Source organism: Neovison vison, chromosome 6 (assembly GCF_020171115.1).
Source record: "Neovison vison isolate M4711 chromosome 6, ASM_NN_V1, whole genome shotgun sequence".
Taxonomy (NCBI): domain Eukaryota; kingdom Metazoa; phylum Chordata; class Mammalia; order Carnivora; family Mustelidae; genus Neogale; species Neogale vison.
The window spans coordinates 96,368,769-96,382,125 of record NC_058096.1 but is presented as its reverse complement, the minus strand read 5'-3'; the positions used below and the strand labels follow the sequence as shown (position 1 = coordinate 96,382,125).

General features: G+C 43.8%; 1 protein-coding gene across 3 annotated transcripts in view; it reads right to left on the bottom strand.

The window, feature by feature from the left end:
• FNDC3B (fibronectin type III domain containing 3B) overlaps nucleotides 1-13,357 on the bottom strand; it is a 343,565-nt gene that overhangs the window by 18,783 nt on the left and 311,425 nt on the right. For all 3 annotated transcript variants that reach the window (XM_044251801.1, XM_044251802.1, XM_044251803.1), the window contains exon 23: nucleotides 10,724-10,936. In XM_044251801.1, coding sequence (XP_044107736.1) covers nucleotides 10,724-10,936 — 213 coding nt within the window. The remainder of the gene's footprint in view (nucleotides 1-10,723; nucleotides 10,937-13,357) is intronic.

Genomic DNA, 13,357 nt, shown 5'->3' with positions numbered 1-13,357 from the left:
CCAGGAATCCTAGCAGCTTTGGGAGAAACATTCTGAAATAGCTGGCAGGGCCAACTCCACCCCAAAGGCTTACTTAGAGAAAAGGGGGTGTCCTGTCCTCGTGCACCTACCCCCTAGGGTGGATACACAGACCCAAGGTCAGAAGGAGCTGAGCAATGAAGCAAGGCAGCCGCACTCCTGCCTTCTGAGGACTTCTGAGGCCTGCCAAGAGTTTTAGAAGTTCATTCTTTTGGGACACCTGATGGTTCAGTTAGTGAAGCATCTGCCTGTGGCTTAGGTCATGATCCCGGAGCCCTGGGATGGAGCCCAGCGTGGGTTCCCCGCTCAGTGGGGAACCTGCTTCTCCCTCTGCTTGTGCTCTGACAAACAAGCAAAATCTATTAAAAAAAAAAAAAGTTCCTATGTTTATCCCTTGATAGGTTTCCTGTACCCTCCTTCTTCTTGAGGAAACATAAGAGGTGGAGTAGAAGAGAAGTACAAGGGTGAGATTGTGGGGTAAGAGAAGAGAAAGACTGGGTATTCACCTTCTCATACGGAAATCATTGACCATACTCATGTCTAATTTCATGCTGCTTTACTTTTAACAAAGAAATGTATTAAATGCACAGGTCAATGGATTCTAGTTAAGAGCTCCATGTAAGTCAGCTTGTTAATCAAAACCTCAAATCTTTCATAAAATCTCACCTCGGATTTTAGGTTTCTGGAGACATGACCTTCCCAAGTTAATGGCTAGTTTGGCACTTTTAGTCTCACTTTAGGGGTTTCAAGAGTCTTAATTTTGAAAACTCTGAGGGCTAACACCAGTTCCCACCATCCCCAACACACTCCTCGTCCATGCGGGTTCCATGAGCAGAACAAGCACCGAGACTGTGAGCCGCCAGCAACTTATCTAGCCTCTCTGTGCCTCATTCTTCCCCTCTGTGCCATAAGGGTCCTCAGGCCCCAACCTCCCTCGCGGCACCGTGGTCAGGTTTACTGGGATAACATTAGTGTTTAGGTCGGTCCTGACCTGTAATCACCACTCCCACAGGTGCCCTCACAACTATTTTATAGTGCTAGGGTTTTTATCAAACTCCACTCTCCCTCCTGAGAGACCATCTACATCCCCACTGGCTAATCCCGAGGTTCCTTTCTTTTCTCCGGGGTAGAGAGCTGGCGGTGTGGGGAGAGAGGCCGTCCGGTGAGCCAGGTTGTGCACCGGCCGGAGGTGTCAGCCACGGGCTCCCTCAGGAAGTCCGCTCAGCCTCCGCGCTGGGACTCCTGGTGAGAACGCCTCCCTCACTGGTCTCTGGTGGACGGGGTTTGAGAGCTCATGTAAATGCCACAGGCCCTACACAGAGCTCGCCGTAGGCAAGTGTCATGGATCCTCAGTTTCTTTCTGTGCGTGCTGACAGTGACGTCTGTCTTAAGCAAAGGCCAACCCAAACTAAATAAAAAGCTCACAAGCCAGCATAAGAGGCACAGGGTCCCTCTTTGACCACAATGCTATTATTATTCTCCATCACTCCAAGAGGTAGGAGAAGAAAGAACGTTCTTTCTTTGGAGCCAGTGATTAAAGCTAGTTGCATGGTGGCCTCTCAGGGAGGCTCCGAGGGGAGCAACCCATGGCTAGAACCACCCACGCAGAGGCTACAAATATTCATGAAGTGAGTGTTTTAACAAAGACCAACCGAATTTTTTCTCTTTCCTAAATTTTTTTTTTTAAACCATCTTCATTTTAAAATTCATTAATAAGTCAGCCAGAGGCCTTTGGTGATAGAATTAAAGATACACCGTGTGTCTTCGGACTCAGTGACTGAAGGCTACACATTCTAAATGCAGCCAAGGATCCAGCCCCTAGAGCATGTCTGTGCCATGAAGAGAGGACAGGAGCCACTCAGCTTTGCTGATCCCTCCCACTATGATCTGGGCCATCCAGGGTCATGGCTTGGATTTCACCTGTGTTCATGCACTGCCTGGGCCAGGAGTCACTGCCAGAGGACAATAGGAGTCCTACAGTCTCGAAGGCCCGGAAAGCTCTGATTTCAGTGTGCACTGTCCCAAGCCTGGGGAAGGGGGTGGATGTCAACTGAGAAGCGGGAGGATCTGGAGCAGCTGGGGTGCCGACATCATCAGAGGATGGTCAAGGAACTCTCACCAAGATCTCAGCCCCTTGGCTCCTGAGGGAGAGAGCCTCAGGAGCCAAGAAACACGATGAACTACGCATAACTGACAGCACGTGCTCAGTGCAGTCACAGAGCGATTTCAGTGTCTGTTCCCGAATGCAGCCACAGGCACCCCCGCGGAATCACAGCTGCTTAAAGGTCATCCTGGAGCCGCGGGCCCACACTGGCACTGCCTCTGAGGGGGTCTTCCACTCTCTCTCTACCCCTGCTGCCCAGGGCTGTGTACCTTGGGTGGCCTCAGCCCCATGACCCTTCCCTTGAAAGACCAAGAGAACAGGTATAGAAACACCCGCAGAGTTGCACCGTTGGCTAAGGAGGGGAAGGGTATGAAAACAATCCCGAGTTCACAGACCTGAGCTTGAATTTAGGTTCACAGCCTGGGGCTCCTGGGCTCTAGAGCCACGGAAGCTATTTCTGTCTGTGAAAAATGGGTGTGACAATAATGCCTCCCCTCACAGGCTGTTGTGAGTATCAAATGGGATCATGCTGGCAGAACTCGGTACGGAATGCCTAGTGCTTGTGGGAATGCTAACACTCATGTTATTAAGGACACAACACCAAGGGTTATGAGTGGTTTACCTTGGTTGTTCATGTTGGAGAAGCCTGAAGGGTGCCCCCAGAATGGCATCCCTTTGGCTTTCCTGAGCCACAGAGAAAGCTGTACACGTGAGCACCACCCACCCTGGCCCGGTTAACCCAGGCCAAGAACGGCTGCGGACGGCAGATGAAGATGGGAGCTGTGGGTCCAGGACCAGTGCTGCCCATTCGTGGAAATCGGGGCATTTTTACTGAGAGAAAGGAAAAATGGCCCGAAATGTTCTCTTGCACTAAAGATATTTACTTGGAAGTGGAAACATAAACAAGGCAGAAGGTTGGGTGGGTCACTGAAAGTTTACAGTCTAAATGAATTCTTTATGGCTCTGCCTCCCACTTGCTTCAGCATTGACTGTAATAATGTCTTGAAACTAAACACTTCTATGGTAGCAAGCACACACGGGGTTTAACGTTGCCAATTTAACAGTGATTTAAGAAAATGTTCTACAGATCTGTGAATACAAAATGGTTCTGCTTATTCTGTTTGCCTGTCAGAGTGTCTCCTTGGTTGGTACAAAGATGGACAAAAACCTTGGGCACGATGCAGAGTCTGTTACTATGAACTTGGACAAGCTGGTTAAGTCTCCAGGCTGAGTTTCCAGACACTCAGGATAATAATGACTGTTTTGTTCACCTGGCAGGAGTTTTTATGAGAGCCAAGTGAGAGGACCAAGTAAATTCTACGATTTCTTATTAAATACATATTAGGAAGGCAAAACAACAGATTCTTAACAGTTTCACGAAGTTCTAGGGGAAGGCTCTATTTTAACCTCAGCATTCTAGGTTTTAACACATAGTGAAAGATGAATTTTTTTTTTTTTTTGCAGTGAAAGGCAACTGAAGGAAGAAATTCAAATATGTTACATCTTTGAATGTTTATTTTAAATTATTTTAGAGTAAAATGATGATAGGTAAATAATTCAATTTTAAAAACTTATTTCCTTAAAAAAGTTTTGTTTCAAAAAAAAAAAAAGAAAGAAAGAAAGAAAAAAAATATCCAAGAATGCCCTGGATGGCTCGTAACAAATTCACAGTAGAAAATAAGATAACACGAAGGTTCTTGTGTTTACTACCTTGTTCCTACCTTATAATCCCTAGGCCCATTACAGGCTAACAGTAGCTTGTTAATATTAACTCCTCACCAGGATCTACCCTGCTGACCTAAAATGGCCTCTAGTCCACTCCAGGCTGCAAATGGCATGTTTTGAAAGTTGTTCTACAGCATCACAAATCAACAGCTGTTAGTAAGATCAGCACAGCTATATTAACGATGATGTGCCACTGCCTTCCTTTTCTCTCAATCTCCCTGGGCCGCATGGGCTATGTGTGTGAGAGAGACAGACAGACTCTCCTCCATTACTGAAGCCATCCATATTTGGGAGAGGAGGGTGTTCAAAACAGGGATGGAGAGGATGTGTTCTCGCTCCACCGAGAACACAGAGTCCTGTCATGTCTATGCAGAAGCAGCTGGAAGCAGATGGCATCGTGTGGGTCACCTGAGGCAGGGGCGGTGTTTCCTAGACTGCTGTGAGGTTGGTGAGAGGCCCCACTTGCAGACCGAGCACCCAGGCGCCAGGGAGTTCTGAAAGACCCGTGCGAAAGGAGTTCCTCTCCTACCCCCACGCTCTCAGTTGCATACATGCCTACTGGCTCTTAAGGGATCCAACTCTAATACTTTTTGGTTAGGTTTCATTTCAGGCTCCTTTTCAAAGAAATAAAATGTCAATTCAGCTGCTGATGAGACTCTACAGAGAATAAAAGAAAATTCCTTTTTTCATTTTTGTTGTTCAAACTGTACCTCGTTATTGATATATTAAAAAAGAGATTTATTTTGGAAAAAAAAAAAAGAGAGAGAGAGAGATTTATTTCAGTGTGAAGACCACCTAAGAATCTTGAAACCTCCCATTCTCCTTTCTTTTCAAGCATATGCAGGAATCTTCTCTTCAAGGATACTCTTCCCAGAGTCCTGCAGATTTCAGTTTGTCTACTTCTATTTTAATGGGTTTGCCTCAATCTTACATGACTTAGGGGAAAAAAACACTCAAATGCTGTATGTTCTATTTATGTTTAAAGAGATCAAAATTCCATTTTGAAATTAAAAAAAAAAAAAAACCCTATAACCTGAATTTTTTTTACTTCCAGTCCAATTAAGTTCTCTAACAGTTCATCTATCATTACTTACCTCTGCTTGTACCTGACATTTCAGGCTGCAAACCTAGTCAGACTAAGCCCATAGTACTCTATTTTGTAGACTTAATTTTTTTGCTTTTCTAAGACATATCAATGCTTTTCCTCCATCAATCAGGGACTGGAGACAGGCATTATTAGTTCCATTCTGTAGAGAGAGAAACTAAGGCAAAAAGAAGTGAAGGGACATGCCTCTAGCCATCTCTGAAACTCAGTAACAGATCTGGGATTAGAGCAGAGATCTGACACTCCTGTGGAGAACCACATCGCCTTCCACTGAGGGAAGGTAATATCAAAGTGTCATTTATCGGGGCGCCTGGGTGGCTCAGTGGGTTAAGCCTCTGCCTTCGGCTCGGGTCGTGATCCCAGGGTCCTGAGATCGAACCCCACATCGGGCTCTCTGCTTTGCAGGGAGCCTGCTTCCTCCTCTCTCTCTGCCTGCCTCTCTGCCTACTTGTGATCTCTGTCAGAGAAATAAAGAAAAAATCTTAAAAAAAAAAAAAAAGTGTCATTTATCCAACAAGGGTGATCATGCGTGTTACCAGGACTATTCCAAAGAAACAAAGGAAACTACTATCGACGGTCTCTGTAGGCCCTGAGCTAGTTGCCTTACATCTATTTAATTCAACAATATGCTCTGAGAAATGGAAAGCAGGGGTTTGTTCCATATAAGCATACATTAGGAAAGTTCACTTCTCCCATAGGGCTCATACACTCCGGCGACTTTTATTAGCTGCCTAGTGTGTATTTTTTCAGGGTTTCTTTGTAGAGATTATTTTCTGTCCCTCTCTAACAGTCAGCAGTCAGTCATATTGTACACATTAACAAAGCCCTCCAATTTTGCCTGATGAAGGGAAAAGTGTCACTGGCCTTAAGGGCTGAGTTAAATGGAGAGCAACTGGTAATTAGCCACTCTATCAGAGCCCTCTGCCCCATCCCCCTTTTGCTGGGAATATATTGGCTTTAAAATACACTGGTGATCTGACTAAACCTGAACAACAGATCAGCCATAAATGCATTCCTGGAACTTAAGTTCCTCTCATCTCGGTGCTGCGTACAATTATCAGGAACATAGACCCAGGAGGGTCAGGATGAGAATCAGCATCAACTCAAATTCTGTGAGGGCAGCCTAATGTTTCATATCAGTAACACAGACAAATGCACGTTCAAAATCCTCAGTATGGCGTTATGATCTTAAAATGCACGAGTTGATCTTGTTATTCTAATCCCTGTATTAGGTTAATGCAGCATTATGAAAATGTTTACTCTGGGTGTAGATTCTTCTTGCATACACAGGAACCAAAGACATTCAGAGCTTCTGTGCCCGATTTGCTAAGAATAATAGACTTAATCACTCTAGGTCATGCCAGATAATTTTTGTTTTTCTGCTGAAATTAAATAAAATCTCTTGTGCCGTCTGCTCATTGTTTCCCGTTAACTATTTTCTCAGTAAGATAAGTTCCTTATAGGTAGCCACATACCTCAAAAGACTTAGCACATTATAGTAATTCAGGAAAAAAATGATGACTGGGTCACTATAATCTAACTGCAAGGAATAAATGGCCCTATAAATATAAGGCACTGCTTTGAAGCTGCTACATCAAGAGGTGGTCAGTGACCTTGGACTGGGAGCCTTGTGAGTCAAAAGCTTAACTACATGGAAAACAAATGTCCTGTTCATGGGGCACAAAATTTTCAACACAGCAAGCCCAGGTGACCCAGATGAATTCTAGGTTGATTTACCTGGGAGGCAAGGATTTGGGCAAGATGCTCTTTTGGGATCCCTTCTGTTTACATGAAATAGTCCCAAACTGAAAAAGAGCCACATGTAAAAGAATGAAAATAGGAAGAGGCATTCAGGTGGAGAAAAATCTAGGGCACATTTCTGTGCTTTGGAGATTGTATCCTTGGTTTCCACCCAATTCTGAGTCTTTATCACTTGCCTCCAACCTAAGGCTCTTTTGCGTGAGGTTATAAAATTGGGACCCTTTTAAGACTCACTTACCCTATGATTTTCTGTAAGAAGCCTTCTCTGCTCATTTAATTTTAAGCCTATAATCATACATTGAAATCGTAATAATCATTAAAATTAAATTCAAGTCAACTTATCAAAAACAACCCATTTTTCATCTAGCCAGGGAAGGCTTTGGTAAAAATCCTATCAACATGGAAAATATTTCACTTTTTATTCAAAAACTAAATAATGTAGATAAAAGCTCTCAATGTCCGGCACTTTGCAGGTGCTCAATAAATAGAAGTATCATTTAGGAAGTTTTAGAAATGTATTTTTGGCTCAAGATTATACTTAGAAATCTCTAGTTCATTTTATATTTTTTGACTGAGAGGTATATAAATAAATATAACAAACCAGCAAAGTGTAGATGTAAAACCTTAGGGGCTTTTGAGATCTTAAGTGGTCACTCTTTAAGAAACAGTATCTGGGGCACCTGGGTGGCTCAGTCAGTTAAGCGTCTGCCTTTAGCTCAGGTCATGATCCTGGATTGTGGGATCAAGCCCTGTGTTGGCCTCCCTGCCCAGTGGGTAACCTGCTTCTCCCTCTTTCTCTCCCTCTGCCCCTCAAACCTACAGAGAGAGAGAGTTCTCTCTTTACTTCAGATAAATAAATAAAATCTTTTTTAAAAAGTTGGTATCTTTCTTAGTTGTCAAAAGCAGAAACAGGGGCGCCTGGGTGGCTCAGCGGGTTAAGCCGCTGCCTTCGGCTCAGGTTATGATCTCAGGGTCCTGGGATCGAGTCCCGCATCGGGCTCTCTGCTCAGCAGGGAGCCTGCTTCCTTCTCTCTCTCTGCCTGACTCTCTGCCTACTTGTAATCTCTCTCTGTCAAATAATAAATAAATAAAAAAAATCTTTAAAAAAAAAAAAAAAGCAGAAACAAAAATACGAAGAAAAAAGAGAGCGTGCCCTAATCATTTGCAAGAGCCGCCCTTCTGTGAAGGATATAGTTCACAACTAATCTAGAAGATTCAGTGCTTTCAGGTGAAAAAGGTGAAAAGGGACCCAGAGTTCATGTTCTAGTGTAGTCTAGGGTAGGCTGATATCTGAGCAGCCAAATCAAGACAACTCTTTAATTTTAAAAATTACCGAGAATGGAGTTACTAATTTTCTTTGTGCTTCCGCTGTAAAATGTTTTAGGACTAACATTATCTTCATAGCTGACTAGGACAGCCGGGCAACTCACACATTGCTGGCTCTCCCTTTGAATACCCACAGCACCTGGTGACAAAATCCACCAAAACCACAATTTATCTACCTCTGGTTCTCACCGTGGCTACAAGTAGGACATACAGTATTTTTGCCACATACATAATAAGAACTTATTAGTGGTTAATGCAATCAATGTATACACTAGGGAATATGCGTACCTTTCCCAAAAGTCACGACTGGAGATCACTGTGGCAATGAGTTCAAGGAAAAATCCACTCCTTGAATGAAGATGCTTACTTTCATTTGGACAAGCCACATCCAAGTCTCAAAGAACCTCAAGGAGACCGGAATGGGCAAAAACTATACTAATCACAAGAATTATAATGTATCCAACTCAGATTATCTCCCCCTAATTCTCATGCATCAAGATCCAAAGTTAAATACAGGCTTGGATTTAAGGGGCCAATTGATACAAAAGTTCCTCTAGACACTAAGGAAGGTCATCTTCAAACTCAAATTAGGCCAAGTTTCATCCTATTAAATCATAGGAAAATTATTCCCCAAATAGAACGAGAATTTATTATGGTCTATACTCCCATCCCTTTAATAACTTTGAGAGCATTGACAAATCTAATTTTAAAAAGATACATTTGGACTCCAGATGATAAAATTAAGAAAAATACTGTCCCTAATGGTAAGTTTTCTTAAATTGCCATTTAAATTTAGGCAAGTCATTTATTTGATTAACGGTGCCATCTTTGGGCCTCCACCCCACCCTTTTAATAGCATGAACTGACTGCTAGGCTCTGCACTCCCTTCTGTCCAGCACATTTAAAATGTATGGTGACAGCACACTCATCCAGATCAGCATTCACGGGCATCCGTAGAGTTCTCCATACGAGGGGGCCCCCTACAGTAGGATGCAGACAACTGGTTTGGTGCAGAGCCCCCGCTCGGCCCACATTCCTGGACCTAACAGTAGAGGCAACTGCACGAAGAGTTAGGCAGCTCCCGCTCTGATCCCAACTCTGCTACCAGTGTCAATGTTTTTGGACTTCACTTTTTCTAAAGGAGGACATGACTATAAGATATTCTCTAACAAAGACTCTCTCAACCACCAAAGGAAGCCAAAAGCCCAGGGCAAAAAACAAAGGCTCATTTGCAAATTTCCCCAACTGCTAGCTTTAAATAGTTATCAGGATTTCTGTTTGTTCATAAATAGTTATCAGGATTTCTGTTTGTCCATAATTCTTGTTCTTCCATAATCCTGTTCCCTGCCATTAAGATTATGAACCCATGAAAGTGCATCCAAAGGTACAAAGCCTAGTAAGACGAATGGTCTTGTCTATGAGTGAGCATGCCTTTAATCTCCAATGAACCTACCAAAAGAAGCCTCATTTTCTCTATGCTTTCTATACCAGGATGAGTTTCCAATAGGACAATCACTTTTTGTTCCTTTCTAGTCAAATTACTAGGCTCGACAGGTCCTTCAAAGTTAAGTTCAAATGCCACCTGTCTCAAAAAGCTGTTTCTGGTTGCTCTCTACCTCCTCCAGCCTCCCACAACACTTTTCTCCAAGGGCATTCATGTTCTGAGACCGTGTGGGGGTAGATACTATGCTGCTAGAGGCAGGGGCTTGTTTTTCCTTGATCTTGGTCTCCACTGAAGGTCCACCTCAAACAGTGCCTTCCTCACAGCAGGACTCCACTGCTCTGAAACGTATCAATGTAGTTGAGTACAGGGTGGGGGATGAAGGCTGGCTAGGGGTGTCTGTTCTAATTAACCATTCCCCGGGAAAGGGGCAGGAGACACATAATGTGGGAAGGACAGAAATGGTTTCAGCAGATATGCCTTGGGGAAGTAGCAGCACGTACCTGTCCATCTGGGTGTCTTGGATTTATGCCCCCCCCTCCCCACCTCCTTCACCTGATTCTCTGATCTGGACTTTCGGTCACAGAACATTCTGTCGTCATTACCTTTACTCTGCATCTGAATTATTCCTAAATACAGTTCAGAGGCCCATCTTCTGATCAGGCATTTTCAAAGGAAATGAAATTAGGCTAAACAAATACAACGTGAAAGGCTGGGTTTGATTTCTGTGGCCAAGAGTATTTCCTGGGTGTGCAATGAGATTCTTATGAAGAATCTCCTGTTTGCTCTGGTTAATTTCATCTTACACTGCCCACAGTTACAGAGCACGATCCCCATCTGTACATCACCACAGCTATTTCAGATTGGTAAACATATTTGTCCCGATGGTCACTGAATATTTTAAAAGCTAACATCTCTTCCTGAGTCTTATTTCCCTTTGCGCTTGTGACTAATAGAACACTCTAACACAGCGTGAACTTGACTTTGGCAGTTTTCTTTTTAGATAATTTCTCTGCATTATCTGGCTTTACGAAAGAAAAAAATAAACGCATAGATTATCACGCAAGTCAGGGGCTTCAGAATGTTAGTTTAGAAAATTCTCAGTGGAGGATGGACGGTACAAAATGTAGGACCCCAACACACAGGAAATCTTTCAAGCAGGAGGACCGACAAACGAGCAAGGATTCGTTCCTCAAGCCAAAGGCACAGAACCATCCCACGTGCCCCACCCCCACCATCTCACCTCTTGTTTCTGTCCTCCAGCTGCAGTGTGTACACCAGGTCGTCGGCTGCGTGTGTCTTGGGGTTACTGTCTCCCCATTTCAGCTTCAGGCTCTGGGGCCCTGCTGCAGCACATTCGAGCCTTGGAGGCAAGGGGGGTAATGGCCGAGTTTTTGCTCTAATGAACTGACTAAAAGGTCCAGCTCCGATTTCATTTACGGCCTGAATTCTGATCCTGGGAAAAGGGAAAAATACATAAACATTGCAGGTTTAAGAAGCAGCAATTCCTCATTTCAAATAAACATCGTGTGCAGTATTTCTTAGGTGCCCCTAAACCAGTATTATGGAATAAAGAAAAGCAAGTTAAAGTAATTCAAGACAAACAGAGAATAGGGTAGCCAGAAAACAGATTATATCCTCTCTTCCAAAAAACAGCAAGAATGAAGGAATCAGCAAGATATCTTTTAGTTCTTTAATTAGGAAAAAAAAAAAAAGTCTACTGTCTGAGGGAAGACATCCTAAAGATTACTATTATACCTTACTGTCGCCACCTGCTAGCTGCCTCAGAGTTAGCTTTGGAAGTGAGTGGGCTACAAGGAACACGTGCAACAGGGGAGCAAAGGAGACTCCGTTAGAGTTTAAGAACCAAGGACAACTCTCCAACAGGACATTTCTCCTGCCTCACCCCAGAGTCTCTGCTCATCAATAACCAGACCTCGGTGTGCAGACACCGCTGGTAATGGGGTGTCATTCAGGTGAGCAAAAAATCTTCAACGCATGTTTGCAATATGCAGCGTCATGGGTAATAAAGATGTTATTAACACTGCCCCATGGCCTATAAATTGAAAATCAAACAGTGTTAAAAACTGTAAGTAACAGTATCCTATTATTATTCCTATTTTTCTCGTTCCTCCATTTCCTTACTGGTTGGTTGTAACAGCCCTCCAAGGTCTTCATACAACACAACCAGGGCACTGCTCCCATCCATGTTCTCAACCCCGCCTCCCTGCAGTGACTACATGCCCTTGAAGCTTCTTTCTTCCTGGCATTTGGCAGCCTACACAGCGCGGTTCAGGCTTTCCTGCTCTGCTTCTCAGCCAAAGGTCTCACACCACGGCCCCACCACCCTCCACCCTCCACTCTTCCTCTCTTCTTCTGTATGGTGTGGACAGTTTTCTCAGTAACCTGACACTTTCACAGCTCCTCTAAGTCCCCGATATGCCTCTCCGCCACCCCTTCATGCCCCACCCCCCAGGCCTCCAGCAGAAACCTCCACCCCAGCCCCAAGACACAGGACAATAAAATAAGTCAGAGATCAATTCCGAAGAAACAGATCAATTTAAAATACTCTTCTACTTTGGTTTTATGTACTTCTCACTAACAGTGAATATTGCTTACACTTACCTTAGAAAATACTATTTAGGAACTACGATACCTAAATTCATCTTGCAACCTCAAATTCGCATTAACTTTTCAAATGTACAGATTATACACTTTGGCAAGTCAGTCTACTAATGTGCCTACAGACTGTGGAGAAGGAAGCAAAGCCCGGTTAACTACAGGTGAGAGGAAGCAAGCACAGCCCACCCCAGGTCTCCCCCACTGATGTGGCCATCAGACAAGGACAAAAGAAATGCAGCAGCCATTTAGAAGCTCTGAAGGGTAGCAGCTAGAGGGTCTGGGGAAGAAGGGAAACTACCACCAACCAGCAGTGAATTCACCACTGTTTCCCCTCTGTGATCCTCCCAAATGGACTCAATGCACCCTGGTATCTAGGAGCAGACATCAGCATGGACTGAGGGCTCCAGGAGAAGGAAGCCTGGCTCAGGAAAGGGCTCTTAGGATGCTCAGAGCACATGGGGGAAAATCTTCCATTCTCCTTTTTCTCTTCTGCATTCTCTCTCTCCCCAGCCCTTTCACAATTCCTTCAGTTTAACAGCCTAAAGAAGAAACAACACACGATCCTCTCAAGTGGTACAGTAAAAGCACCTGATGAAATCCAACTTCTACTCATAATATAAAAATTCTCAGAAAACTAGGGGCAGAAGGAAACGTTCTCAACCCGAAAAGGGCATATACAGAAATACCTACATTATACTCAGTGGTGAAAGACTAAATAATTTCTGAGATCAGGAACAATGCAAAGATGCCTACTCTCAACACTCCAACTCAACATTACGTACTACAAGTCCCAGCCAGTGGCAGGAAAAAATGCCACAGAGGTAAGAAAGAAAGAAACCAACACTGCAAGACACTGCTGAAAATCTTTAAGACCTAAACAGGGAGAGACATTCTGTGTTCACGAATTGAAAGACTGCTAAAAAAAGGAACGTCAGTTGTCCCCAGATTAAACTTTACAGAGACAATGCAATTCTAAACATTCCAGCAGGATTCTTCTTGGTAGATCCAGGGCTTCCCAGATCCAGGGCTTGCAAAATAACTTAACATGGCTTAACATGATTCTCAAAGTATGTGGCAAGGCCAAAGAATTAAAATTGCCCAACACATAACTGAAAAGTAAGAATAAAGTTGACAGAATCACACTTTCTGATTTAGGACTTACTATAAAGCTACAGTAATCAAGATAGTGTGGTACTGGTAAGAGACAGACACACAGATCAATGTAAGAGAAGACAGACTCCAGAAATAGAGCCAC